This window comes from Natator depressus, chromosome 11 (genome assembly GCF_965152275.1).
Source record: "Natator depressus isolate rNatDep1 chromosome 11, rNatDep2.hap1, whole genome shotgun sequence".
Taxonomy (NCBI): domain Eukaryota; kingdom Metazoa; phylum Chordata; order Testudines; family Cheloniidae; genus Natator; species Natator depressus.
In genome coordinates, this window is record NC_134244.1 from 11,040,540 (window position 1) to 11,066,587 (window position 26,048).

Sequence of the window (26,048 nt, forward strand, 5' to 3'; positions counted from 1 at the left end):
ATAGAGCCACCTTACAGGAATGGAATTTTCAAACAGTGATGAAAACCAACAATCTGAAAAGCAGGCTCCTTTAAGGCATCTCAAGTTGAGCACCCAAAAAGTAAGGCCCTAATAATTTTTAAAAAACCTTAGTCAGAATTTTTATAGCTTGACATTGTCTCTTTAATGGTCTGGTTTAAACTGACAAGAGGCAGAAATTAAAAGCTAAAGCTGAAATGTTATTCTGCTCAGTTTCCATGATGCCCAAGTAAATATAGCTTGTATTAGGACAGACCCTAATGTAATGCCTGATTCCAATTTCAATTCTAATTGATTCCAGGGCAACATACAGCCCATGTTAGGCGAAATCAACCATTGTTCAGACACTCCTAAAAATGAAACCTAAAGCACAACGGGGCAGGATGAAAGATGGTAGTTATTGCCAGCTGAGTTTTCTGGGTTTTGTCCGGCTAACACTGGCTAATGCAGACATATAGCATGAATTGTAACAAACCCGTGGCCAACAGATCTTTGTAAGTGTGAGTAAGATGCTCACAAAAGCCACTCAGAACTTCATGGCAGCTGCCAAAACACAATCAGGACTTCTGTTTCAAAAGCCAGTGCCCCACAACACTGGAATTAAAGGAGACCTTTCACTAGCTTTAGCATGATTGGACCTGATTTTTAGAAGAGCTCAATACCCACAACTTCAATTTAAGTCAACAGGATCTGTACATATCTGACAAATAATAATAATAATCAGGCCCCACTGTCTTATGACACACCACTGATCATTGAAATTCCAACCAAAAGACGACAGTGATACAGATATACAGTAGACAAGTCATTACAATACATCCTCAGCATTCATACGGGAGGCAGTCTGGCAAATGCAAATGGTCTTTGTCTCAGTTCCTTAAAGTTGTTATAGCAAGGGTTTGCATTTCAACAAGGGTCAGGGAAAGGAGAAGGACTGTTTTTATTTTTGGACACCACAGTTATTTAATCCATCAGCTAGTATATATTCCACTTCTGAAATGCAATTTAGATTTCCCCTTGGAGAAAAAGAAATTCAATTTACTTCTAGATGTTTGTTTTAAAGAAACCACATCTGCTTAAGTACATAAAGAGCCATTTTTTATTTTTGCTCAGTTGTGACAATCCTGTTCTCTAGCCTCATAAAAAGAGCAAAGAAATTACTAGTCCTATTTACAGAATGCATTCAAAATTCCTGCTAGTTATTTCTAGATTTGGACAATTTAAATTTAGCCATTTTTATATCACATGAGAATTGCAATCATTTTCTCCAAGAATCCAAGGTTAAAACTCATTGACATCTCAGTGAGCCTCAGCTAGATTCAAAGTTCCAGTCTAACAGCACAGCCTGGGAGGAAACAGGAAGGAGAAGAAACTTTGGGTAGTTTTTGACTGTGGCTGGCTGGTTCAGGCTTAGTAATGGTCTATGGGTCATTTCACCTCTAAGTCGCCGGTTTGAAACCAGCCAAAGACTCAAAGTGTTATCCCATCGCAATTTGGTAGCCTTGAGTTGATTGCCTCAGAGCAGTTCCTTTTTGGACATTAGGCCACATCACCTTTAGCAGTACACTTCTTGCCACAGATACCAAGGAATGAAAAGACTCACCCCTGGAGGTAGTCCCTATAAGCAGAGTAGAGTTACACTGCTCAAGCAATGAAGGGTGTGTGTAGAAATTTTTACTGATACTGTTGTATGGCCATGGGGAAGGACAGCACGTTAGGGTCCCTTGCTGTCAGACAGATTTCAGAATTATTCTTCTGGCTTTCGGAAGCATTTAAGCTGCATCAAAATGCTTAAACTTGAGGAGGCACACCCAGCTGGCACTCTGAAAGACCTGCTAGGGCAGCGGTGGGCAACCTACGGGCGCCCATCAGGGTAATCCGCTGGTGGGCCTCGAGACAGTTTGTTTACATTGGCATGGCTGCCCGCAGCTCTCAGTGGCCAGGCCACGGTTCACTGTTCCCGGCCAATGGGAGCTGCGGGAAGCAGAGGCCAGCACATCCTTGCAGCCTGCGCCGCTTCCCACAGCTCCCATTGGCCAGGAATGGCAAACCGCAGCCACTGGGAGCTGCGGGCAGCCGTGCCTGTGGACGGTCAGTGTAAACAAACTGTCTCACGGTCCACCAGCGGATTACACTGATGGGCCGCAGGTTGTCCACAACTGTGCTAGGGTTTTAACTCTCCCCCGCCTCCAAAAAAATTACACCCCTCCCCCACAACTTTTATTCCTATTGAGCAACACCTCCTCCTAGAAACTCCACTGGGGTCAGGGTCATTACTCCAAAGGACATGAAACAACTTATTTATGCTCTGTCACAGGAAAGATCAGCAGAAATTCCGACTCTCATGGAGCTTCCTGAGCCACTTGTCATTTTGCCATGTCACTTCCAGGGGAGGTGCCAATTTGACCCTAAAACCAGATATTTTACAAATGGCAGTGGCAACCGATTCAATTCAGCTCCCACATAGCTTGATTCATTCATTCAAACACCTACAGCCCAATAATATTCCTTTGTTCTTTTAATCGCACCTCTACAATAAAAATTATTTCAGAAATAAAAATATCTTGGTAATAAAGATGCTTTATTAGTAAACACAACTGGCAATTAATCCATGGTTGTTTCCCCCCACCCTTCCTTCTCACTGCTGGCCTCTTCCTCTACTTCCATTGCAAAGACATTTAGTGAGCAACAGGTTAATGTCAGTAGTGAGATCAAACAATGCAGTTATTAGGATTTAATTATTAATAGCATTTTGGTTGTTCAAAATTTAGAGGTAAAAATCTCAGAGTTAATATGATATTGAAGAATCTTTTTTTAAAAAACAGCAGATTTTAAGACAGACGACTAACTGGAATAAATGGCAAGAAAAAATTCTGTTGAGAGCCAACTTCATAGTCAAAAAAAGAGGCAAGCAATTAAAGATTTAAGGCATAAACTGGTATATGATCCTGAATGAACTGGAAAATTTACAGCAAGTATCACTCATTTTAATGAGCTGCCAGAGATGAATTTAACCAAAGAGGATCATCTTTCTTGGAAATTTATTATCAACATCTTGTTACCATATCCTTCTCGTAATGGCCCAGCATCGTTAGAGAAAACATCCTTTATATGTAAATTTTCTTCTGGGTATGTTTTGAAAACAAACAAACAAAAAGATAAGGAATGTTGAGGGGAAGGAGCAGAGTAAGCATTTTTGTCACAGAGGTTTGTTAGAAATACAGGGAATAAATAACTTGACAGAATTTGTCTTTTATTCACAGGCCAACATTTTCAGAAGCCGCCAGTGATTTTGGTTGTCTCAATTTGAGAGATCTTAAAGGGGCCCAATTTTCAGAGGCGCTGAGCACCCACAACTCCCATTGGCTTTACTGAAAAACTGCGGGTGCTCAGCATCTCTGAAAATCAAGCAAGATGTTTCTAAGTTCGACTACCAAAAACTGAGGCACTTAATATCATTGGCCACTTCTGAAGATTTTGGTCACAACCCTTTGTACTGGAGGGAGGGGCCCAAAACTCTGGAATGCTGTTCCCTTCAACATATGCCAAAATTCACTGATGACATCCTTCTCTCCAGGCTTAAGGCCTCCCTGTTTCAATATGAATTTTCATGGAGTGGGCTTGACTTTATGTATTCATTGAAAAGCATGACCCAGTGGGTTTAGCACAGAACTGGGAGCCAAGAACTTCAGAGTTCAAATGCTGGCTCTGACAACATCTCCCGGTGGCAAGTTGCAACCTCTCTGCCCCAACTCCTCCTGTAAAATGGGGATAACTATTCTTACTTACCCTGTTACGTGATAGGGCTGCTATGAGGGTTGGATAATGTTGTAAAGTGACTTATAACTATGTCAGGTGAGGAAAGTTAAATATGAAGCAGTTATGTCAACCTAACCAAAGTCAGGCTAAGAGAGGCTGCTGGGAAAGCCTCTGACAGCAGAATGAAGGAATACTTGTTTAAGTTGCAGGGAGTAAGAAAAAAGGGGAGGCCTGCATTCCTGCGTTTTTGTACCAAATGTTCTGGGAACAGTTTGTTTTTGTGTTATGTCTGTTCTTAACTCCTCGTCTCCTGGTTGACACCCATACCGATAAGAAAGTTAGTGAAGCATTGCGATTTGCTAAAAGTTATCTACAATAAGGGGGTAGAAGTGCATGCATAATAGAGAAAGAGGATTTTAACTAACATAGGGGAGGGCTGGGCTGCTTTATGAATAAATCTGTGACGCAACGGAACTGTCTATAAAAACCTATGAGTTTTACTTAGAGGCTGCTGGTTCTCTTTGGAGACGGGCTGCTCTCTATTGTTGTGTGCACTCTTCAACAAAGAGCTTTGTGTTCGGACCTTGCTGGTGTTGCCTGTCTCTCTCCGGTCAGACAACGAACCGTGCCGTCTGGGGGTTCGAGTCCTCGACAACTATAAGGTAGGGACCTGCCTGTTGTGGATAACAGAGTAATCCATTTGTTTGGTGTCACAGTAGGATAGCTTTCAGTATCCATAAATCTGATAGATGGTGCAACTGACTTCTCAGTATATGAACCCTCATTCAAAGTATCCCAATACAGCTCCTGTTCTGTTATTTCTCTCTCATTTGCTCCATTTAGGAAATGAGCCCAGTGTAAGTGTACACAATTTAACTCTTATTTCTTGGCCCAGCTGCTCTTCTACATTACTACCCACAGGTAATTTCATTGGCACTAGCAGTAGAATAAATCTAAATGCATTTTACATCTCTCTTATCTGGCTCGGTTTCTTCTATCTGAGCTTCCACTTCCCCTAAATGAATGATCTGCCAACTAAAGCTCTGAGCATTGATATTGTCTTTGCTGGATGGACAAGCTGACATGGGAGCCTCTGTAAGTGCAGCAATTGTGTAACACTAAGACAGTGAGAGTTCTCCCTCAACTCTCTTGTCTCAGGGGTTCCTCTGTGTTAGGGGGCTTATTCCTTCACCCGCTTACTTCCCTGGTTCTTCTTGAATGAACAGAGAGTAACAATACCCGAAGTCCAAAGGTGCAAACAATTAGATGTTTATTGGGGTGAACTTCCAGCAAGCAATGATTCCAATTTCCTTCCTTAGTGTCCCCTTTCCCAGCTCTGACACCACAGAACCTTGCCTGTGTCCCTGTTCCCATTCCCCCCCTACCTTTACTTCCTGATTGACTGCAGACTATATAGTAAAACTTGAGTTCTGCTTAGCTATACTTTAACCAATTATTTTACTGAAATTTAACTAACCAATCCTAACATATTGTAACATGATTATCTAACCAATTATATTCCACCATCTTAACTGGTTTACACCCAGCAAAATTAATTATACAGCAGACAGAAACAATCACAGAACCAGATAGAGATTATACAGACAAACAATAGGGAAATGGGGACTACAGTGATAGAACAACAAAGAAATGAGGATTTCACATCCCAGCTATTGATAAGTGAGTTCTTGCCAGACAGGATGCTACCAAACTAAGTTTCCTTTTACATCTTCTAGGCTCTTCCCTTTCTTTGGAGGTGACAGGCATTATCAGGACAGGACTGTATTCCTAACAGCCCAATAGCACCTTATTTCAACGTGACTCGTTTGGAATGTAAGGATGTGACCATACGCTTCCCAGCTTATGGCTGCCTCTGCTGCTTAGCCAAAGATCTTAGCCTAAGAACAGGGCCTCAGACTGTCACAGTGAGAAAAGGCCCTATAAACAGGCAGACAGTGATTTTGATTCTTTCTTTTATACCTCTATACCTAGCTAAATGATAAGAATACACCTAAATTCTTAAAGTATAGGCCTTTGTAGACAGACCTGAATATCTATATCCTAACACTCTATTTCACTACTGGAGCTAGGAGGATCTCTTACTGTCCTCTCCCACTTTATAATCCCCACTCCCACCTGTCCTGAGCTGATATAGTGAACCCATTCCCACTGAAGCTCATCCTTACTGTTCCTTAATTGGTAAAGCAAAATAAATAAATAATAATAGCAGCAGTGGCTACTGCTCAAGTTCTTTTGCACAAGAAGCGCCCTGGGTAAGAGGATGCCATGTGTGCCAGCATCATTTATAATTCTCTAAGACAGGTTCTGCAACTGGCGCTTAGACTCCTTCTCAGCATTCTCAACAGAGATGCTTAACTGGAAATGGACTAGCCCTCATACCCGTGGAGGTGGTGCCTGTAGATTAGCTGCCCCTACAGGAAATGTCACTGCCACTCTCCAGGCTGTGACCTCATCCGTGAATAAAAAATATGGGGACAACCATCTCCACGGTTGGAAATTGGGCCTCTGTTTCATAAGCTAATTTCAAATTAGGGGGAAAAAACCAACAAGAATGCAGAAACACAAAACATTTATGACAAAATTTGCTTACTTGTCCTTGGGATCCTCAAAACCCTGAAAGAAAGAAAATGAAACATAACAGTTAGGAAACAGAATGACCTTGGATACAATAAAGAATTCTGATGGATGGCATTTCATACAGGAGCTTTCACAGGGTTCATTTGTTATATCTTGATGGAGATCCTTGCCAAGCCAATACAATATTCTCTGTCTCTATGTCATTCATCAGATAGATTGGGCAGAACACAATTTTATATAAATACATGTCTTAAAATAAACATATGAAAGTTAAAGGTAAGGGAATGACTTCTGCTCCCTCAGTTGACCTTTGTCATGCATTTGCTGTGCCTTTAAGAAAAGGTTACTGATACAAGTGATGCAATATACACTTGGGTCAAAATTCAGACTGACAGGTCGGTGCAATTCCATTGTAGTTAATGCACTGCTAGCCTGCACAATGTATTAATTTGGCTGATGTGGTCTGCCTCCAATCACAGGAAGGGCTTATATAGTTAGATATCCATTTCTTCTTCAATGCTTATTTTCATGAGTCTTTGCTCTCCCATGTCTACTTTTGAAGTCTATTCGTTTTCTTAAAGTCATTTCTCTTATTAGGGTGGGATTTTCAAAAGTGCTCAGAGCTGGTCTAACGCAGTGGAACTTAAATGGGAGTAGAATTTGGCCACCATTTCTGAAATTCCCATTCTTGGAACTTTATCATGCCAAGTATTTTGCACAAACATAGACTTTTTAACCATCAAAAACAGTGGATAAGACATTAATGGACTATTTATTGGGGATCCATTTAGTTAAGCATTACAAACAAAATCTTCTCTTTTTCAAGCCCTTCCATGCTCCCCCTTAACACTAAAATGCATCTCTATGAATGGGAAGGGGGAAATTTCTTGTATTTTGGCAAGTGATTTAAAATACACTTCAGGGTCATTCAGGTTTATTAAATAAGCTATCTACATGTTTACAGGTCCGACAAGTCCTGAGAGTTGTTTGAAGGGTCCCAAGAAAAAAATATGCATTTATCTGCAATCTGAAATTTTTATTAACATACCTGATAGAGCAGAATAGCTTCATAAAATAGGTTTCATATGAACTGGACCAAAATCTGCCTTCAGATACCCAGGTACAAGTCTCACTGAAATCAACAGGAGTTGTGCCCATGTATATGAGGGCAGAACTTGTACACTGTGTTAAAACTCTAGCAAATGTAGTGATGACAGATGTAGGATTCCATGGGGTTTTTGTGGATCTCAATGACTCCAGCTCAAATGTGTTTAGTTTACAAGTGAAATGATGGTATACTATACTCCTGGGAGAATTCTGCTCTACTGCACACGTGCATAATTAATGAGCCCCCCCATATTTTTATATTTTTGCACAGAAAAAAGCTTCTGCTGAAATGCTGCTGCAGCTCTGACTTTTGCCCACCAAGGGGTGCTGTGGCGCAAGAACAGTAGCAGCTCCCTGCCAGTGAGGGAAGAGAGAGAGCAGCTTTCTTTGTAGCGGGCCAGATCAGGAGACAGGGCTTATGGGGAGACAGACAATGTGGGGTGCTGGGAGGTCAGACAGGTGCTCATAAGGGCTAGTGGGGGAGGACAGACCGGGGCAGGGGCTAAATGGGAGTGGAGGCGCAGGGCCACAGGGGGGAAGGAGTTGCAGGGCCACATGATGATGGGGGAGGGGGTGCAGAGCTACATGGGGACAGGGAAGTGGTTGAATGGGGCACAGAGACACATGGGGACAGGGGAGTGGTTGGGTGGGGGGCACAGAGGGACGGGGAAGGGGTTGCAGGGACATATAGGGATAGGGGAGTGGCTGGGTGGGGGCACAGAGATACATGGGGACAGAGGGAGGGGATGCAGGGACACATGGGGACAGGAGAGTGGCTGGGTGGAGGCACACATAGGGACAGGAGAGGGGGATGCAGGGCCACATGGGGATGGGGGTGTCTGAGTTGGGATAGAGGGACACATGTGGACAGAGAGTGCAAGGACACACGGGGGTGCAGGAACATGGGGACAGAGCCAGATGTGCCTGACTGAATGGGAGAGGCTAGGGGTCAGCCAGGGTCTGGATGGGGGAAGCTCCCTAACAATCTCTCCCTGTCTCCCCCCCAAAAAACCTGTTCTTCCATACTTTTCCCATCCATACCCAACAACCCTCCAAGTTCACACCCAGTGTCCTTCCCAGCAATTTACTTCCCTCTCCCTTAGCTCCTCCATTACCTCTGACTCCCCCAAGCCTTTGCACTGCTTCTGAGGGGGTGCGGGAAATACAGTTTTGTACTGTAGTTTAAATGAATTTTTATTCAGAGTTCTGTATTAATATGCCTAGTAAGAAATCCCTTTGTCAAAAAATAATTCCTGAATCTTTTTTGTCATCTGTATTGTTACAGACATACTTGCTGACAGGTATTTTGAAATAAATGACCAAAAGTAATTGAAACTGGCGTGATGATATTCTGTTATTTTGACAAACAACATATGCAGAATTTTGCAGAATTGTAAAATATTGTGAGCAGAATTTTTAATTTTTTGTTGCAGAATTCCCTCAGGAATAATGCTAGCATTGCAATCTTAGCCTGGGTTCTTGAGATTTAATGTGGATCCTTTCCATACACAGCCTGCTGGCCAAATCCTGCCCACAACTGCCCTTGTTCAATGACACTGGAGACAATGGCATTGAACAGTTGTAAATGAGGGCAAAATCTGGCCCTGCAACTGGAAATAAGTTATCAATCTGGTGATGATATGAGAGGCAGAACAGAATCCTGCACATTTTCCCTAAGCTGTGTAGGCTTTGCACGACAAACAAGAGAAAACATATTTTTGTCACTGAAATCAACAGGTCTGTTTGTCTGAATACACAGAGCAGGTACTTTGAACAAGGAAGTGCCATTTTTAAAGTCGCTTTTCAGACTAAACCCACACTTTAAAATTGAAACTGCAACTCAAACACTGCCATTCAGGCATGCAGAAAGAGGAACCCTCCTGTCCCATTCTCTTTATTACTACCTACTAGCAGACTAATGCTGAATGGGAAGGAAGCATGTTTTAGCATGCCCAACAAACTTACTCAGCATGTCCAAGAAAATTTTGCATGTCCAGGTAACTAAGCCAAAGAATACTACAAGTGCTTTTGGTTTAAGGTTAAAGAGGGACTGAAATATCACTCAGATATTTGTTTCACTTAAATTGCTTTACAGCTGTCAAAAGAGTTGATTTTTTTTCACCTGTATGCAATTTTACAAGGTGGTGTCAGAAATAAAAGCCCACTGATTAACCATGTTGACAAAGTGCTCATAATTTGTCTGGTGTCACAGCTAGTTGCACTGACAAAAGAAATCATCTGAACTTGAATAGCTATCACCCAACAAATGGGGCAGGGGTGAACCTTAATGTAAAAAACACAGACAGTGCTTGCTTGTTAAACATAAAGTCCACATTTTCAGACATGGATTCCTGGGAGTTAGGGAACTAAACCCATACACAGGAGCCCAAATTAGTGGCCTGATTTTCAATGGCAGTGGAATATCCACGGTTCCTACTGACTCTACATGTTGACACTACATACTGATACTGAACTCCTAAATTTCAGGCACCCAAGTTTGAAAATGTAGACCAACTGGGTCAATTTTCAAAAGGACACAGCAGTGATTCTCAGAAAAAGAGGTGAACACTTTATAATGGGCAAACTTTCACAGGTCAACAGAAATCTGACAATCATGCCTAACTGCCATGAGTGTGCAATTACCTGGTTTGCACAAGCAAACTTTGATTTTTTTTTTCTGGCAAGCCCATTTAAAACATTAAAAAATAATATTGGGTTAATTTAGATTCTTGTTTAAACACTAAAACTTGCTTGAAACACTGGAAATGATGAATAAGAGACTTCTATGCTAGTAGTTCAACTTACGCTGGATTCTCAAAATGAAAGACTCAAAAATGTATACATCAGGTATAGCAAAAATATATTACTCAGTTTTTCTTCTCATCTAATGAGGTTAAATATTTAAGAGTGACTTGGATTTTAATTGAAGGGAAGCAGCTTAAAATTATATTTAGTGGGAACCTCTTTAGCTAAGTAAATTAAATTATTCACTTCAAATACTCCCATTTTGAATGATTGATGGCTTCTTCATACAGCGAAGCTCACACAATGGAATTATTATGCAAGAGAACCTGCAAGCTGATTTTTCTTTCAATGCAACTTCTAAAAGGCTAAGATATTATTAAAGGAAATACTCCTTATTTGCACAGAAGCACTTCACTGGGATACTGAAAACATTGCTCAGGGATTCAACTGAGACAATCTTAGGGTACTTCCCCATAACATTTCCTCAAGTAGACCCTCTCTAAGCAATTGGCAGAAGAGCATAATCAGTGTTTGGAATTTTCCACATACTTCAGGGCTCTATTCTGCTCTCAGTGAGCATGTGGATTTTCTGCATGATGTTTGTTAGTGGAAATGACATGCCTTTTGGTGCTATTATATATAGAGACAGAATGTACGTTTATTAAAGATACATGGCCAGGTCCTCGGCTAGTGTAAGCAAGGGTAGCTCCATTGACTTGGATGACAGTGAATGGAACAATGCTAACTTGCACCAGTTCATGAAGTGGTCCTTATTTTGCATCTAAGACCTTTAGTAATTCGACATCTAATTGTTATTAAAAACACATGTCACTCATGTGAAAATTCAAAGTACAGGGAAGAAAACCAATCCTCACTGTGCATCTAATACAGCAAAGCGCTGGGAAACTATCTGAAGGCTGCTGATCTCCCTCAACTTGACTTTAATACAACTGCTGCCCGGCACTTTGCAGTATTGGGTCTTATATGCCCAAAATACAGACCTTGGTGCTAACCAATAAATGCAATAGACTAATTGATTGAAGGCTCCTCAGAGTGGGAATTGTCATACATTTAAACATCATTGATCACATCTTTGGCATTCAGTCAGTAATATTTATTCATAAGCTTTTCCACATGGTTATTGGCATAGTGTCAGGTCATCTCAGGAATATGTGTAATAATATTCGTAATCCTTTACACTGCAGTATTGGCAGTCAAAGGCGCTGTTCAGGAACCGGGCTCCACTGTGCTAGGAGCCATAGAAAACACAAGTAGACACAGTCCCTGCTCTGGAGGGCTTATGATGCACTGAACATGACCAATAACAAGGATACCATATATGAGATCACCTGGGTGTGGAGCCCAGTTATTGCACAACTTGATGGTTCCAAATGATCTGAAAGTTAAAAATAATAATTGGTTTTCCCCAACTGCCACGTGAACTAACTGTCATTGTTTAGCTGATCTTCATAGGCATCACTGAGAAACATCATGGTCTTAATAAATAATAATAATAAAGTTCAGGGAGAAAAAAAAAAGTCTTGTGCTTTTTTCTGAAGATGATCACACTCAAACTCTGACAGAAAGACCATCGGAAGTAAGGCGTTCCTTAAACCAGTGGTTTTCAAACTTTTTTTCTGGTGACCCAGTTGAAAAAAATTGTTGATGCCTGCGACCCAACAGAGCTGGGGATAGGGGGCTCAGGCTGGGACAGAGGGTTGGGGTGCAGGGATGAGGGCTACAGGGTGGGGTCAGGAATGAGGGGTTCAGGGTTTGGGGGGGGCTCAGGGCTGGGGCAGGGGATTGGGGCACGGGCTTACCTCCAGCAGCTTCCAGTCAGTGGCGCAGTCGGGGTGCAGAGGCAGGCTTCCTGCCTATCCTGGCACTGCGGACGGTGCTGTGCCCCGGAAGCAGCCAGCAGCAGGTCCAGCTCCTAGGTGGAGGCATGCAAGCAGCTCGGCGTGGCTCTTGCCCACAGCCACTGATGCCCCCAGCTCCCATTGGCCAGGAACTGGCCAATTGGAGTGCAGAGCCAGTGCTCAGGGCAGAGGCAGCATGCGGAGCCCTGTGGCCCCCCTGCCTATGAGCTGGACCTGCTGCTGGCCACTTCTGGGGCGCAGCGTGGTGTCAGAACAGGTGGGGAGTACTAGTTTTTACTGGCGGGCCGACAGGGTCCCTGGCTCCTGAGCAAGGCGACCCAGTGCCTTTCATTCCATGACCCAGTACTCGGTGGCGACCCAGACTTTGAAAACCACTGCCTTAAACAACAGTGCTCAGTTGAGAAGCTTAAAATATAGGAGTTCCGAGTGCTCAATACCTGTGAAAAATCCAGCCTTGTCTTATCTACATACCTTGTTTTAGGTCCTCTCCTCAAGTGTCCTTCAGCTTGGTAACTCAATTTGCTCTCTGCTTGGTGAGGTTTAAGGATCCTCTATGTAGATGTGTACACCTTTTCATTCCAGGTGCAATTCAGTGAGTGGCCTTGTAATATTTAAAGTCCTACATGATCAGGACCCCAAATATTTGAGACAATCTCTCCCCTTAATCCTCACATGGCACTGGAGGCCTCTTGAGGCACTCTTGCTGCTGGAACCTGGAAACCAGCTTTGTAGGTTTGCCAGAGGGTCTCCCAGTTCAGCAGCCACAATTCACACCCAGAAGGAAATTGTGGGTGCTCAGCACCTCTAAAAATCAAGCCGTAAGACAAAAACAGCATGTCAGTGGTATGACAAAGTGGTAAAACTGAATTAATGATGTGGTTTCAAACAGATCTTTGCCTCCGTTGTCAGCACTGTTCAAGCTGCCACAGAAGGATCCGGCTACACAAGTCATCTCAGGCCTGCTCTTCTGTGGTTTACTGAATAGTTATGTCAGTGATGCCCCTGGTCTTCATCAGAGCAGCACCACTCGGCTTATAAAGCACTAGCCACACTACAAAATGGAACTGATGGTAGCCTATCCATGATGCCATCCAGACCAATCTGGTGGCTGTTGGAAGGGTGACACAGCAGTAGTCACTACAAAAATCAGCAAGATAGAGTTCAAAGGAGGTGAAGGACAGATCTAAAATAAAGACAATGAAATGGATCCTGTTTAGGTACAAATCTTCTAGCCCTGTCTAAAAATGAATAGGAAACACATTAAGGCTTTTATTACAATATATTCACTAAAGAAGGAATGTTGCAGTGTCTTATCTAATCTTTTGTTAAGTCTCACTTTAAATGTCCCCAGTGCTGGAGCTTCCACCACTTTCCATAGGGACTACACTATTCCATGATCCAATTGCAATAATAAAGTAATGAAATCTGATAACTGCTGTATGACTAAAATAATCCAACATATATAAATTCAGGAATATTAATCCACACCTAGCTGCACTCGCAGCACAAAGCCAAGACAATAGTTATTAACAAGGGATGGACGACATGATTTAACAGGTCTTCTATCTGTTTGATCCAATACATTTTAAAACCTACTTTTATGTTGAATGAGTCACAACTAATTATTTTTTATTACAGTGCTTGGGGGGAATGGGAGAGAAAGACTGACCGCTGTATTGCTGTCTCTGTTCCAAAATTTTATTATCTGGATTTATATGAGCGCCTATTGTTCTAACAGTTCAAATCATTCTAATCTCCTTGCTTGCTTTATGAACTGACTGAGTTTATTTGAACTTGCCAATCGATACAGATTATTTAAAGAAAGTGATAAAACATTTGTCAAATATATGACAAGCAGATCACTATTTCTGTTTCAAGTCAAGAGCCTTTTGAAATAATAACACCAACTTTGAGAACACTTACTAAACGACTGTAAATGTAAGAAGGAAGGTGAATAATCTTACATCTGCCTTTTATCTTTTCATTCAGCTCTAAAGATGTGACAGCCTCTGAGCACAGTCTACCTCCTATTGTCCACATGGTTGGAAAGCACCACCATAACAATCGGCAGCTTCACTGGCAGCCCCAGTGTTGGATCATATTAAAGAAGTTCTGTATTAAAATCACAAATGAGTTTGATTCCCCATAGTTTAAATTCCAGGGTATTACTAATTAAGAGGTCTCTTGGTTTTTGGTACTGTTTCTCTCCTTCTGTGTGTGAAACTTGCAAGCTGCTAATTGCGTTAGTACGTTCTAAGACAGAGTCTGTTCTCAAAGCAATTCACACAGAGAGAGACTCAAAGCAATACTCTGTAACAACAGAAACAGCACCCAGAGACTCTCCGCCCTTTTGTTGTATTAACAATTGTGATTAAAATAGAGATAGAGGATGTATGTGGATGGATGCTTGGTGTGGATAATAACTGAATGATCAGGGAGGTGCCAGCCTAAGAATCCAGTGTCCATCGGCTGAAGAAGGCGTCAAGTGGAAATAAACAGAGGACCCCCGGAGGGCATACTGGAATCCACCCAACAGCCTCAAGAATGGGAGAACCAAAGAACAAGATAACATCTGGCAGCACGGAGGCGTCAGGAATGTGCTATCTGCTGATTGATTCAGCAACAGCATGATGAAGCAATTCCCATAGACTGGCATAGGAAGAAATTCCTATAAAAATGGACTCTGGAAAGTGAGAACTTTGGGGTCTGATTCTGCAAACCAACTTCCAGGAGCATCAGATGAGCACCTGACAAGGCCCTGCTCCCTCCTCATGTCCAGGCCACCTGGCCAGTGGCTTGGCATGAGCAACTCTAAGGCTGGTAACTATGATAACAACCTTGCAGAACCTGTGTGTGTGTGTTTATATGAATGAATGTGTGAATAAATATGAGATTGAATGGAATGTTATAGCTATAACTAACTGCTTACTATGATTCTTTCTGTATTCACAATAAATGTGGTATTTTGCCTTTTCCTCTTTAATAAGATCCTGCTGGTTTTTAGTTTATTGTATAACACCAGCAAAGATTTTAAGGAATGAGTCAGCATGAAGAACAAACTACTTTCTCATGCCCAAAAGTGTGCACCCTCAGAGCAAGGTTGAGGCATATCTGCAAGGTAGTGTAGGAAGCTTCCACTGCTCCTGCCCTGTGCTGTACCCATTTCATGACTAGAGGGGTTTAGTTCCAATGGCGCCAACTGGCACTTTTCACAGGCAGTAAAAAGTGACGAGTTGTTCCTTAAACATCATTTAGTACCAAGTGTCCAGCTTCTGGCTTGTGACTTAGATCTGGCCAACATGGTGGATATATCTTGCCCAGTGACAGATTCATATTCTGCAGAATGAAAGTTTTCACAGAACCCCTGCCCCCAGAACATTTCTTGCCATTACGGTTATTAAGATAACCTTCCAAATGTAGCACTGTCTTAGCCAGAGGCAACACCTCTGAGGAGTGTGAGCCTCACACACATACCAGTTTTCATGAACTTTTAATCTTGATGATGACAATTCACGGGCCATATTTGCACATGGAACAGATCAGAGTGATGGGCCTACACTGTGCACACAGCTACCACAACCAGGCTTGCAAATTTGGTAAATGAACTTCCAAATGGCCAAGAAACAAACATGGAAATATCAGTAAACCTAGGAAGTGCTCTGTATCATTTCTTCCCATTCTTATTCCCCTCCCGGCACGTGATGATGACTGCAACAACAACTTTATTTCCTATTTTCAAAATGGAGTTAAAATTAAAGTGCCCAATCTTAGATATGTTGAGCCTGAAATCAAAGCAACTGAGCAACAATCAACATCTCTCATTGACTTCAACTGCAGCATCCCTGAAATGATTTTGTTAAAGGTTCAGCATCCAAGAACTGTGACATTCAAAAAGTCAGAGCCCCCTTTGGAAAGTTTTGGCATTCATTGTTAACTAAGTGCCACAATTCTACCCCTGATCTTTGTGCAAAGCTCCCAGTGATATCAGAGGGAGTTCTGCTGTGCATTAAGGGTAGGTAATGTATGGCCTTATTTTTGAATGCTTGGACCATAGACAATAATTAAACATGTCATTCAGTCCACATTCTAGACCGCATTTGACACCTTTGATTTAATGTCTGAAGTGACTTTTTGATTTATGGAATAGCTTAAGCATTTGATACATTATTTACATTAGTTATGTAAAGCATTTGGGGAAATGGTTTGTTCAAAAGATGACGTTCAAAACAAAATGGTCTAGAATGTTCCTATATTGTTAGAGCGATTCAAGTTTTTCAAGTAAAAATAAGAATGTAATAAATGTAAAGTCCCCTTGACTCAAACTTATTACCATACAGACACACACACTCCAGATATCAGTTGTAGAGCTTCAGGTTCTATATGCTAATTATATGTAAAACAGTAAGTGCTGACTTATAACTTTATTTTAAAGAATTTAATACAGGATGATTGCCAGTCTTGATCCACCAGAATAAAGTTTGACTTTCATTGTATTTAGCCTATATGAGGTATTAAACATTTTTATGGTGGTTCCAAGAAGTTCTATGCACTCTCCAGACACTAAAGAAGAAGAATATGGATCACAGATATTAAGCAAAGTTCTCTACACAGGTACAGCAACCCCACTAAAATCAAGGGAGTTGTTCTGGCGTCACTGGGAAGAGTTTTCTTACTGAATTTGAGCTACCTACAGATCTGGCTGTAAGAACAAAACAAACTAGATGTGAGATTTCCTGCGAGCTCATACACCATAGTGCTGAGCATGGTATAAAAACATATAAAGATGAGAACAGAATAGAAGGCTTAATATTTTCTCATTTCTGCAGTCATCCAAATTACAAACCAATTCTGAGCGTCTAAAAATGATGGGGAAAAATAGTGGGTATGTCTACTCTCAGCTGCCCCATTCCACACTGTAGCCAATGATTATCAAATGATTGCTTGAAAAGAGGATAATGATGAACTTGTTCAGGTCTAATGAGAACTGATTGGAGTTAGCCCCCGTTTGTCTCACTCACAGGAGTAAATCCTCTTGCCTTCAGTGAGATTGCACGGGGGTAAATGAGAGGAATATTTGCCCCACTATGGTTTTTTTCATCATATCATAGTTAATAGAACAGAAATACTTGTGGGAGTAAAGTTAGGAGGGTTTGCTCCGTTGAGACTTTTTCCAACCTTGATTTCCTAAATAATGGGATTCATTGTGAGGCAGTGTGGAGGCAAGGAATAGTGTAAATAGGCTGCCTTAGTTGCACAATATGGAGACAGTCGTTTGAGTTAACGCAGTGCATGGTACTAAGTGTCTTCTTTTTTTTTTTTTTTTTTTTACAGCTGAATGAGCAGGCAGCTATGAGAGTGCTCTTTTATTGGGATGTAAAATGCAATAAAATATTTGGTACTACATTCTGCTCTTGGGTGTCCATTGAGCTCCAAATGAAACCACATGGAGTCTCAAATGTGTTTATCTAGGCCTTTAATTGTTACATTAATAGTATCCAAAATATTTTTTCAAATTTGCTCTTATAACTTTTACACATTTATTGTCAGGTTATTTTTTAAACTGTATTTGACTGTTTCAATTTTATGTTGTAATTAGCTCAGCAATTGTATCGTGGAGGCTTTGGGGAAACATCACCAGGTGATCCTGGCAGAAAGGGTAAAAGTCAGATATCTAAGGGTATGTCTACACTGCAGCCCTAAGTCGACCTACGTTAGCAGCCACCACTATGTCCACACCACCCTCCTTCTGTCGGCGCTGCATGTCCTTCCTAGAAACACTTCTACTGATTCAAGAAGGCCAGGGCCCTCAGCTCCATGCAGCTACACGCTGGGAGCCCAGCTGCTCCCTGGGCTCTCGGCTCCCTGCTTGGAGTGGGGCTCAGCCACCTGTGCTTCTTGCCTCCCCGCTAGTCTACCCGAACCATCCATGCCTATCAATTCCTCTTGTAACAATGTTATCCTTCCACTTGCATCCAGATGTAACACTGTGTGCTGGGGCATGTGATCTCTGTGGGCTGCACTTTCTTATTAAAGATATGGCTGGCTGCAATCGGCTGCATTTTATAGCAATTTGACAGTGGCTCCCAGAAACTCATCAAGGAGCCAGTGTGAAGCTCAGACGGGCAGTCCTGAGAGAGAGCATATGATTCCTTTCCTCGAAGATGTACCACACTTAGCTCTGCTACAGATTGTGTTTGTGACCTTGGCCAGGAGATTTAGTTTTTACATTCCCATTTTACAGATGGGGGAACTGAGACAGAAAGATATTCCCTGACCTCCTGGGAGTGTGACAGACTACAATCCATTCATACACCTAACACACTCCAAGATCCTAGTCTGGAAGGTGTTACAGAAAAGCAAAGTATTGTTACTACTGAGCAAGTGAAAACATCCTCAAGACACCTATGTTATAAATCCCCTTAAATTAAAAATAAAACCTGAGTGTGTAACAGTGAGGAGCAGGAACTCTGTTCCTTTGTGTATATCACATACTGTGCAAACAAAATTGTGTTTCCATGGGGGAACAAATACTAGTTTATCCTGGGTCCACTACCCTGGCTTTAGAAAGAAAAAAATATCCTACGAGTAATAAAAATAGAAACCAGCTGACAGCAGATTCTTTCACAGAGTTACTCTGGATCTTTTCCAGTTCTGTGCAGTCACAATGCCGATCTTGTCCAGGTCTCTTCCACTCTGTTTGCTTTGGCTAATTAACATGAGTGAGATGACTCTAATTGCTCTACACTGTTTATGCTGGAAGAGGCATCACAAGCAACAAACACAGGCCCATCAAGGGAACAGTGCCCCAGTAAGGTTTACAGTAGAGTCTGCCAACTGACAGCAGTTTCTCACACAGGGCAGATTATTTTCTCCATTACTTTTTTTGGAGCAGGCAGGTATTTCTCATGGTGTCTGTTTCCCATCCTCCCCGGCCTTTAAATGCCAGAGGGATATAGTGCCGAGGCTGGCAAAGAGCAAAGAAAGAGGGTATGGTGGAAATTCTGTGAGGAGCTGAGGCAGTTTACATTGAGGGGGGAATGAAGCAGAGTCCTGGGGATCTGGCCCCCACAGGGAGGGGTCACATGTATGACAATGAGCCAGAAACAGAGGGGCCTTGGAAGTGGTGCAGTGTGCCTTGATTGGTGCTAGCTGGCCACCTCCCGGATGGGCTCCGTTGCTCTACTTGGCAGGAAGATCAAGAATGGAGGAGTGGGAGGAAGAAGATCATAGAATCATAGAATATCAGAGTTGGTAATCTAGTCCAACCCCCTGCTCAAAGCAGGACCAACCCCAACTAAATCATCCCAGACAGGGCTTTGTCAAGCTGGGCCTTAAAAACCTCTAAGGATGGAGATTCCACCACCTCCCTAGGTAACCCATTCCAGTGTGTCACCACCCTCCTAGTGAAATAGTTTCCCCTAATATCCAACCTAAACCTCCCCCACTGCAACTTGAGACCATTGCTCCTTGTTCTATCATCTGCCACCACTGAGAACAACCAAGCTCCATCCTCTTTGGAACCCCCCTTCAGGTAACTGAAGGCTGCTATCAAATCCCCCTCACCCTTCTCTTCTGCAGACTAAATAAGCCCAGTTCCCTCAGCCTCTCCTTGTAAACCATGTTCCCCAGCCCTCGAATCATTTTTATTGCCCTCCGCTGGATTCTCTCCAATTTGTCCACATCCTTTCTGTAGCGGGGGGCCCAAAGCTGAATGCAATACTCCAGATGTGGCCTCACCAGTGCCAAATAGAGGGGAATAATCACTTCCCTCAATCTGCTGGCAATGCTCCTACTAATGCAGCCCAATATGCCATTAGACTTCTTGGCAACAAGCACACACTGTTGACTCATATCCAGCTTCTTGTCCACTGTAATCCCCAGGTCCTTTTCTGCAGAACTGCTGCTAGCCATTCGGTCCCCAGCCTGTAGCGGTGCATGGGATTCTTCCATCCTAAGTGCAGGACTCTGCACTTGTCTTTGCTGAACATCATCAGATTTCTTTTAGCCCAATCCTCCAATTAGTTTAGATCACTCTGGACCCTATCCCTACCCTCCAGCATATCTACCCCAGTTTAGTGTAATCTGTGAACATGCTGAGGGTGCAATCCAGCCCATCATCCAGATCATTAAACTGGATGAACAAAACCGGCCCCAGGACAGACCCCTTGGGCACTCTGCTTGATACCAGCTGCCAACTAGACATCAAGCCGGTGATCACTACCCGTTGAGCCCGACGATCTAGCCAGCTTTCTATCCACCTTATAGTCCATTCATCCAATCCATACTTTTTTAACTTGCTGGCAAGAATACTGTGGGAGACTGTATCAAAAGCTTTGCTAAAGTCAAGATATATCATGTTCACCGCTTTCCCCATATCCAGAGAGTCAGTTATCTCATCCTAGAAGGCAATCAAGTTGGTCAGGCATGACTTGCCCTTGGTGAATCCATGTTGACTGTTCCTGATCACCTTCCTCTCCTCCAAGTGCTTCAAAATGGTTTCCTTGAGGACCTGCTCCATGATTTTTCCAGGGACTGAGGTGAAGCTGACCGGTCGATAGTTCCCCGCATTCTCCTTCTTCCCTTTTTTAAAGATGGGCACTATATTTGCCTTTTTCCAATCGCCCTCCCCCGATCGCCACCAGTTTTCAAAGATAATGGTCAATGGCTCTACAATCACATCAGCCAAGTCCCTCATTACCCTTGGATGCATTAGATCCGGCCCTATGGACTTGTGCATGTCCAGCTTTTCTAAATAGTCCTTAACCTGTTCTTTCACCACTGAGGACTGCTCACCTCCTCCCCATACTGTGCTGCCCAGTGCAGCAGTCTGGGAGCAGACCCTGTCTGTAAAGACCGAGGCGAAAAAAAGCATTGAGTACTTCAGCTTTTTCCACATCATCAGCCACTAGGTTGCCTTCCCCATTCAGTAAGGGTCCCACACTTTCCCTGACCACCTTGTTGCTAACATACCTGTAGAAACCCTTCGTGTTACCCTTCACATCCCTTGCTAGCTGCAACTCTAGTTGTGCTCTGGCCCTCCTGCTTACACACCTGCATGCTTTTTTATTTTTATACTCTTCCCTAGTCATCTGTCCAAGTTTCCACTTCTTGTAAGCTTCCTTTTTTGTGTTTAATCTCACCGAAGATTTCTCTGTTAAGCCAAGCTGGTCACTGCCATATTTGTTATTCTTTCTGCACATTGGGATGGTTGGTTTCTGCGCCCTCAATAAAGGTTCTTTAAAATACAACCAGCTCTCCTGGACTCCTTTCCCTCTCATATTAGCCTCCCAGGGGATCCTGCCCATCAGTTCCCTGAGGGAGTCAAAGTCTGCTTTTCTGAAGTCCAGGGTCCATATTCTGCTGCTCTCTTTTCTTCCTTTTTTCAGGATCCTGAACTTGACCATCTCATGGTCACTGTTGCCCAGGTTGCCATCCAAGATAATCAATCTTCCTACCACTCCAGGAAAGGCTACGAAGAAGAGCTTCAGAGGCTGTCAGAGAAGGCTGAGTGAGCCAGAAAGGGTGTAATTTCACTGAATTCAGACCCCACTTAACTTTACTCCACCCTGAATCTTCAATAGAAGATTGGGACCAGGCAGGTGGTTCAGGAAAAAAAAAAAAGATATCCTGGCCCATGTGAATACTTCTTGTTTGAGAATAACGAACCTAACCCAAACGTGTCAACTTGATGTTCTGCGTTGTTGGTATCACAGTGTGATTCTAGCCCAACTGAGTTCACCCTCTGGAAACCCATCCCCAGAGCACAAAGAGAAGATGAGGACTAGCTACTTCCCAGAGCACCCAGTGCTCTCCCGCTACCAATGCTCTATTGCTGGTGAGAAGTGCTCTACTGGGCTGGTGTCTCACTGCAAGGATGGCTGCATTGCATCATGACATAAGTGTCATGTTACAATGAAGTGACAAGATAAAGCTTACAAAGTTATAGAAAAAAGGGTATGGGCACTGTGACCACTAATCCATCTCACCCAGTACCACCAATATATTTCAAACCTCAGAGCCCCCACATACAGGATTTAAAAAAATAATCAAATTGCCATTAGAACATTTCTCTCTGTCCTCCTGAATGTGGAAGTTTGTTTCCAAAATGTCTTTGCTGAGGAAATGCAATTCAAAAGCGTGTAGTTTCTCTTGTGTGTGACAACAGGAAGGCCAAAAGAAATGCTTTAAAGACACCCTTAAGACAAACATTAAGAGATGTGGAATCAATACCACGCACTAGGAGACAGTAGCCCAGGACAGGGCTAACTGGCCAAGACTTGTCAGAGTAAGGACGATCGCTTTTGAGGAAAATCGCCTTGCCCTGGTCACATAAAAATGCCAGAAAAGAAAGGACTGACGAGTGTTATGTAGCAATCATGGCCCAACACTGCCTTCCAACATTACCTGCAATGTTTGCCAACGAGTTTGCGGCTCAAGGATTGGACTCCTCAGTCACCAAAGGACCCATCAAAATAAAAACCTGTGGACGAGATCATCCCTGACCCTGAGGGATCGCTAATGAAAACCTTTATACCACACCATCATATAGCTCTTCTACCTAGAGAAAAATATTTGTATTTCTCTCTCTCTCTCTCTCTCACTCACACACACACACACACAGACACACTCCACCACAATGTACTTCAATTGCAATATCAATGTATTTAAAAATGCTATCCATCCATTTATTTTGGTAACTGCATCTGTATATTTACAAAACACATTGCATTCTCAGAGCTGTGCATCCTGAAGAGAAAGTAGGTGTGGCTACTACTTTAGTCTCACTTCCTGTCTCCAGTGTTTTTTCTTTGGCTAATCCAGATTTATGGGCCCATATATCTGAACGTGAATATTACAAACAATCTTAGAGGGCTGGGAATGGGAAAAAATGCACAGCGAGTGGTATGGAGGGAGGGGTACATTTTCAGGAGTTTGGGATGACATTGTTACTCATGAAGCTCAAAGCCATGACATCTTCCCACATAGGTGCTGATAAAACCTTTGTCCACCTACACATATTTTTGCGCGCTCATATTTTATGTCTATAGACATATAGTTTACAGACATAGTGTGTATGTGCGCACATAACACAGGGTATGTATCCATTACAATAGCTACAACATGTATTTTATACCTCCACTGCACTACCCATGTGGCAGGGTAGAAATCAAAAGCTAACTATTACAAAGCTGCATAAGGAGAATTTATCTTAAGGGAGAAAAAATCCCACCTATGATTGAAACAGCAAACCACCTGCCTAGTGGACATTAAAATGATCTTTTCCATGAAGAATGCAGGTATTATTTTTGGCTACAGCATCACAAACAAAAGGAAAGTGTTGCATAAAAGTGATAGTGGGGTCTTAAAACCTGAAAATAAGTAAAAAACAAAACTGAGCCAGTTTCAAATTGGTTTTCAGGAGTGAATCTGACACAAAGAGCTGTAGACAATGTCAGCCTCTCAAATTAAAGTCTCCCATCAGTGTAACCAAGAAGTATTAACTGCTACTAAAAGGAATGGAGGTTGATCTATCAGGAAAGAATTTCTGAGCTGAAGACTCTTTCTAAAGGTAAAAGTCATTGCAAGTTAAGGTACAAGACATGTAAAGGAATGTGAAAGTGACACTGTCTTCTCTTGTTCCAGAACGCTCTCCCACTCCCAAGCAATTGGCAGCAATTTTTTTTAATCTTATCTTGATATGTCAATAAATAATTATGTTTTTCCAACTGAACAATGAGCTAGACACGGCAAGCTGTAATTAACAGCGTGACGCATAATACCATTTGGCATGCTCACGCCTCATTTCTGAATAGGATGATGCAACAACCCTTTTCAAGCCAATTCAAAAGAAACTTCTACTTATAATTACATGCTATCTTGATTAGGGTTTCCTAATAACATCATGCCTACTGAGTCCAAACTACTGAAAAGATAACATAGATTCGTCCACTAACAAAATGTATTGCCAGACAGATAATATGTTATGGCTATTACATGGAACTACATTTAAAGAGCTTGGGAAGGGAAAGAAAGCCTGCATTTATTAAACAAGATCACATGACTGTAGAGATACAAGTGGATTAGGCTTCATTATTGTGAAGGTAAAAGATATTATAGGCAGGCTGGTAGCACCACCTATTATTAAGGTTATCTGACACTTCCCATTATATTACCCTGTTTTCAGTTGCTTATAACTTCACCAAACTAACTGTTTGGGCTGAAATTTTACATGCAGGGGTCTGCTTTCGGCTGAATTTTTAGGAAAATTTTGTTATGCCTTTGTTAAAAATTTCTGGTAACAACTTCCAGTCCTAGCGTCTGCATGCTTTGGAACAGGGACTTGAAATTTGACTGGGGAGTGGTCTTTGTGTCAGCAATATGCTTTTTGCCATGCCTGTGAAAGTCTGCCTAAATTTGGCCACGTTATAAGCCTTTGGGGGAGAAAATCACAGTTTGCACATGCTCCAGAGAGACTTTTAGATTTTACCAGTTAAAATCTCCAAAGACTACCCACACTGAGCATATTTGAGCCTCTTATGGACTTTCCCTGTAATGGCTGTTCCCAGCTGCTGTGAGCCAGGCCATCTGAATGATGGAATTTCCTAATTTCTGAGTGCTTAATGTTGCAACTTTAATAATGTTCTTTTAACCTATCATTGACATTACACACCAAAAAGCTAAGTAAGGCTGCGAATCATTCACAGAGGTCATGGAAGTCATGGCTTCCGAGACTTTCTGTGGCCTCCGTGAATTTTGCAGCGCTGGTGCGGCTGACTCCAGGACCAGCCCAGCAGCTGGGAAAGCCCAGGGGCCAGCCACACTGGCCGCTGCTCTGGCAGCCCCAGGTGGTTGGTCCCTGGTGCTGCCCTGGAGCAGTGGTCCCGGACCAGCAGCAGTGGGGCCCTGGGCCGTCCCCGGCCCGGTCCAGCCGCGGTGGCAGTGGGGCCACAGGCTGCCCCTCACCCGAAGTGGCAGTGGTGGTGGGGCCACAGGCTGCCTCCTGCCCAGAGCAGCAGCAAGGCCACGGGCCGTCCCCGGCCCGGATCAGCGTCGTCGTCACAGGCTGCCCCTCCCCTCCCAGAGTGGGCGGGGGGGCACGGGCCGCCCCCCTCCAGTGGCAGGGCACCGTGGACTTCTCCCCTGCCAAAAGGCCGGATGTCCCGGGCCACCCCCAGCTGCAGCAGGGCTCCAGGCTGCCCCCACCCCAGCAGAAGCGTCAGCCCGCACTGCTCCCCCCAGCAGCAGTCTTCAGGAGCGCCCTGCTCTCAGCAGGTAAGATTTAGTCACAGGTATTTTTAGTAAAAGTCATGGAAAGGGCACGGGGGCCACGACTTTTTGTTTATTGCCCGTGACCTGTCCATGACTTTTACTAAAAATACCTGTAACTAAAACGTAGCCTTAATGACAAGCCGTTTGCAGAAAAATGCAGAGACCTCAATCCTACCTAATTATGCTGAGCAGAAACAAAAAATAATTCTCCTATCACCCAGTAAGCGCTGCAATTTCAAAAATATATGGGGGCATATGCGACATGCCACATAATTATGTGTGCAAAATAATGAACTGTGTCTAGTTTGTAATTTCCAAGTGGCTGTGGTATCAAGAGCACACTTATAAAGTTTGCAGACCATACCAAGCTGGGAGGGGTTGCAAGTGTTTTAGAGGATAGGATTAAAATTCAAAATGATTTGGACAAACTGGAGAAATGGTCTGAAGTAAACAGGATGAAATTCAATAAGGACAAATACAAAGTACTCCCAGAAGAAATGATCAGTTGCACACATACAAAATGGGAAACGACTGCCTAGAAAGGAGTATTGCAGAAAGGAATCTGGGGGTTACAGTGGATCACAAGCTAAATATGAGTCAACAGTGTAACACTCTTGGGAAAAATAAAAAGGCGAACATCAGTCTGGGTTGTTGTACCAGCAGGAATGTTGT

The 26,048-nt window shown here is 42.9% G+C and overlaps 1 protein-coding gene across 2 annotated transcripts in view; it reads right to left on the reverse strand.

Moving 5' to 3' along the window:
* ADCY5 (adenylate cyclase 5) overlaps positions 1 to 26,048 on the reverse strand; it is a 343,803-nt gene that overhangs the window by 47,197 nt on the left and 270,558 nt on the right. For both annotated transcript variants that reach the window (XM_074967144.1, XM_074967142.1), the window contains one exon: positions 6,389 to 6,411. In XM_074967144.1, the coding sequence (XP_074823245.1) occupies positions 6,389 to 6,411 (23 nt within the window). The remainder of the gene's footprint in view (positions 1 to 6,388; positions 6,412 to 26,048) is intronic.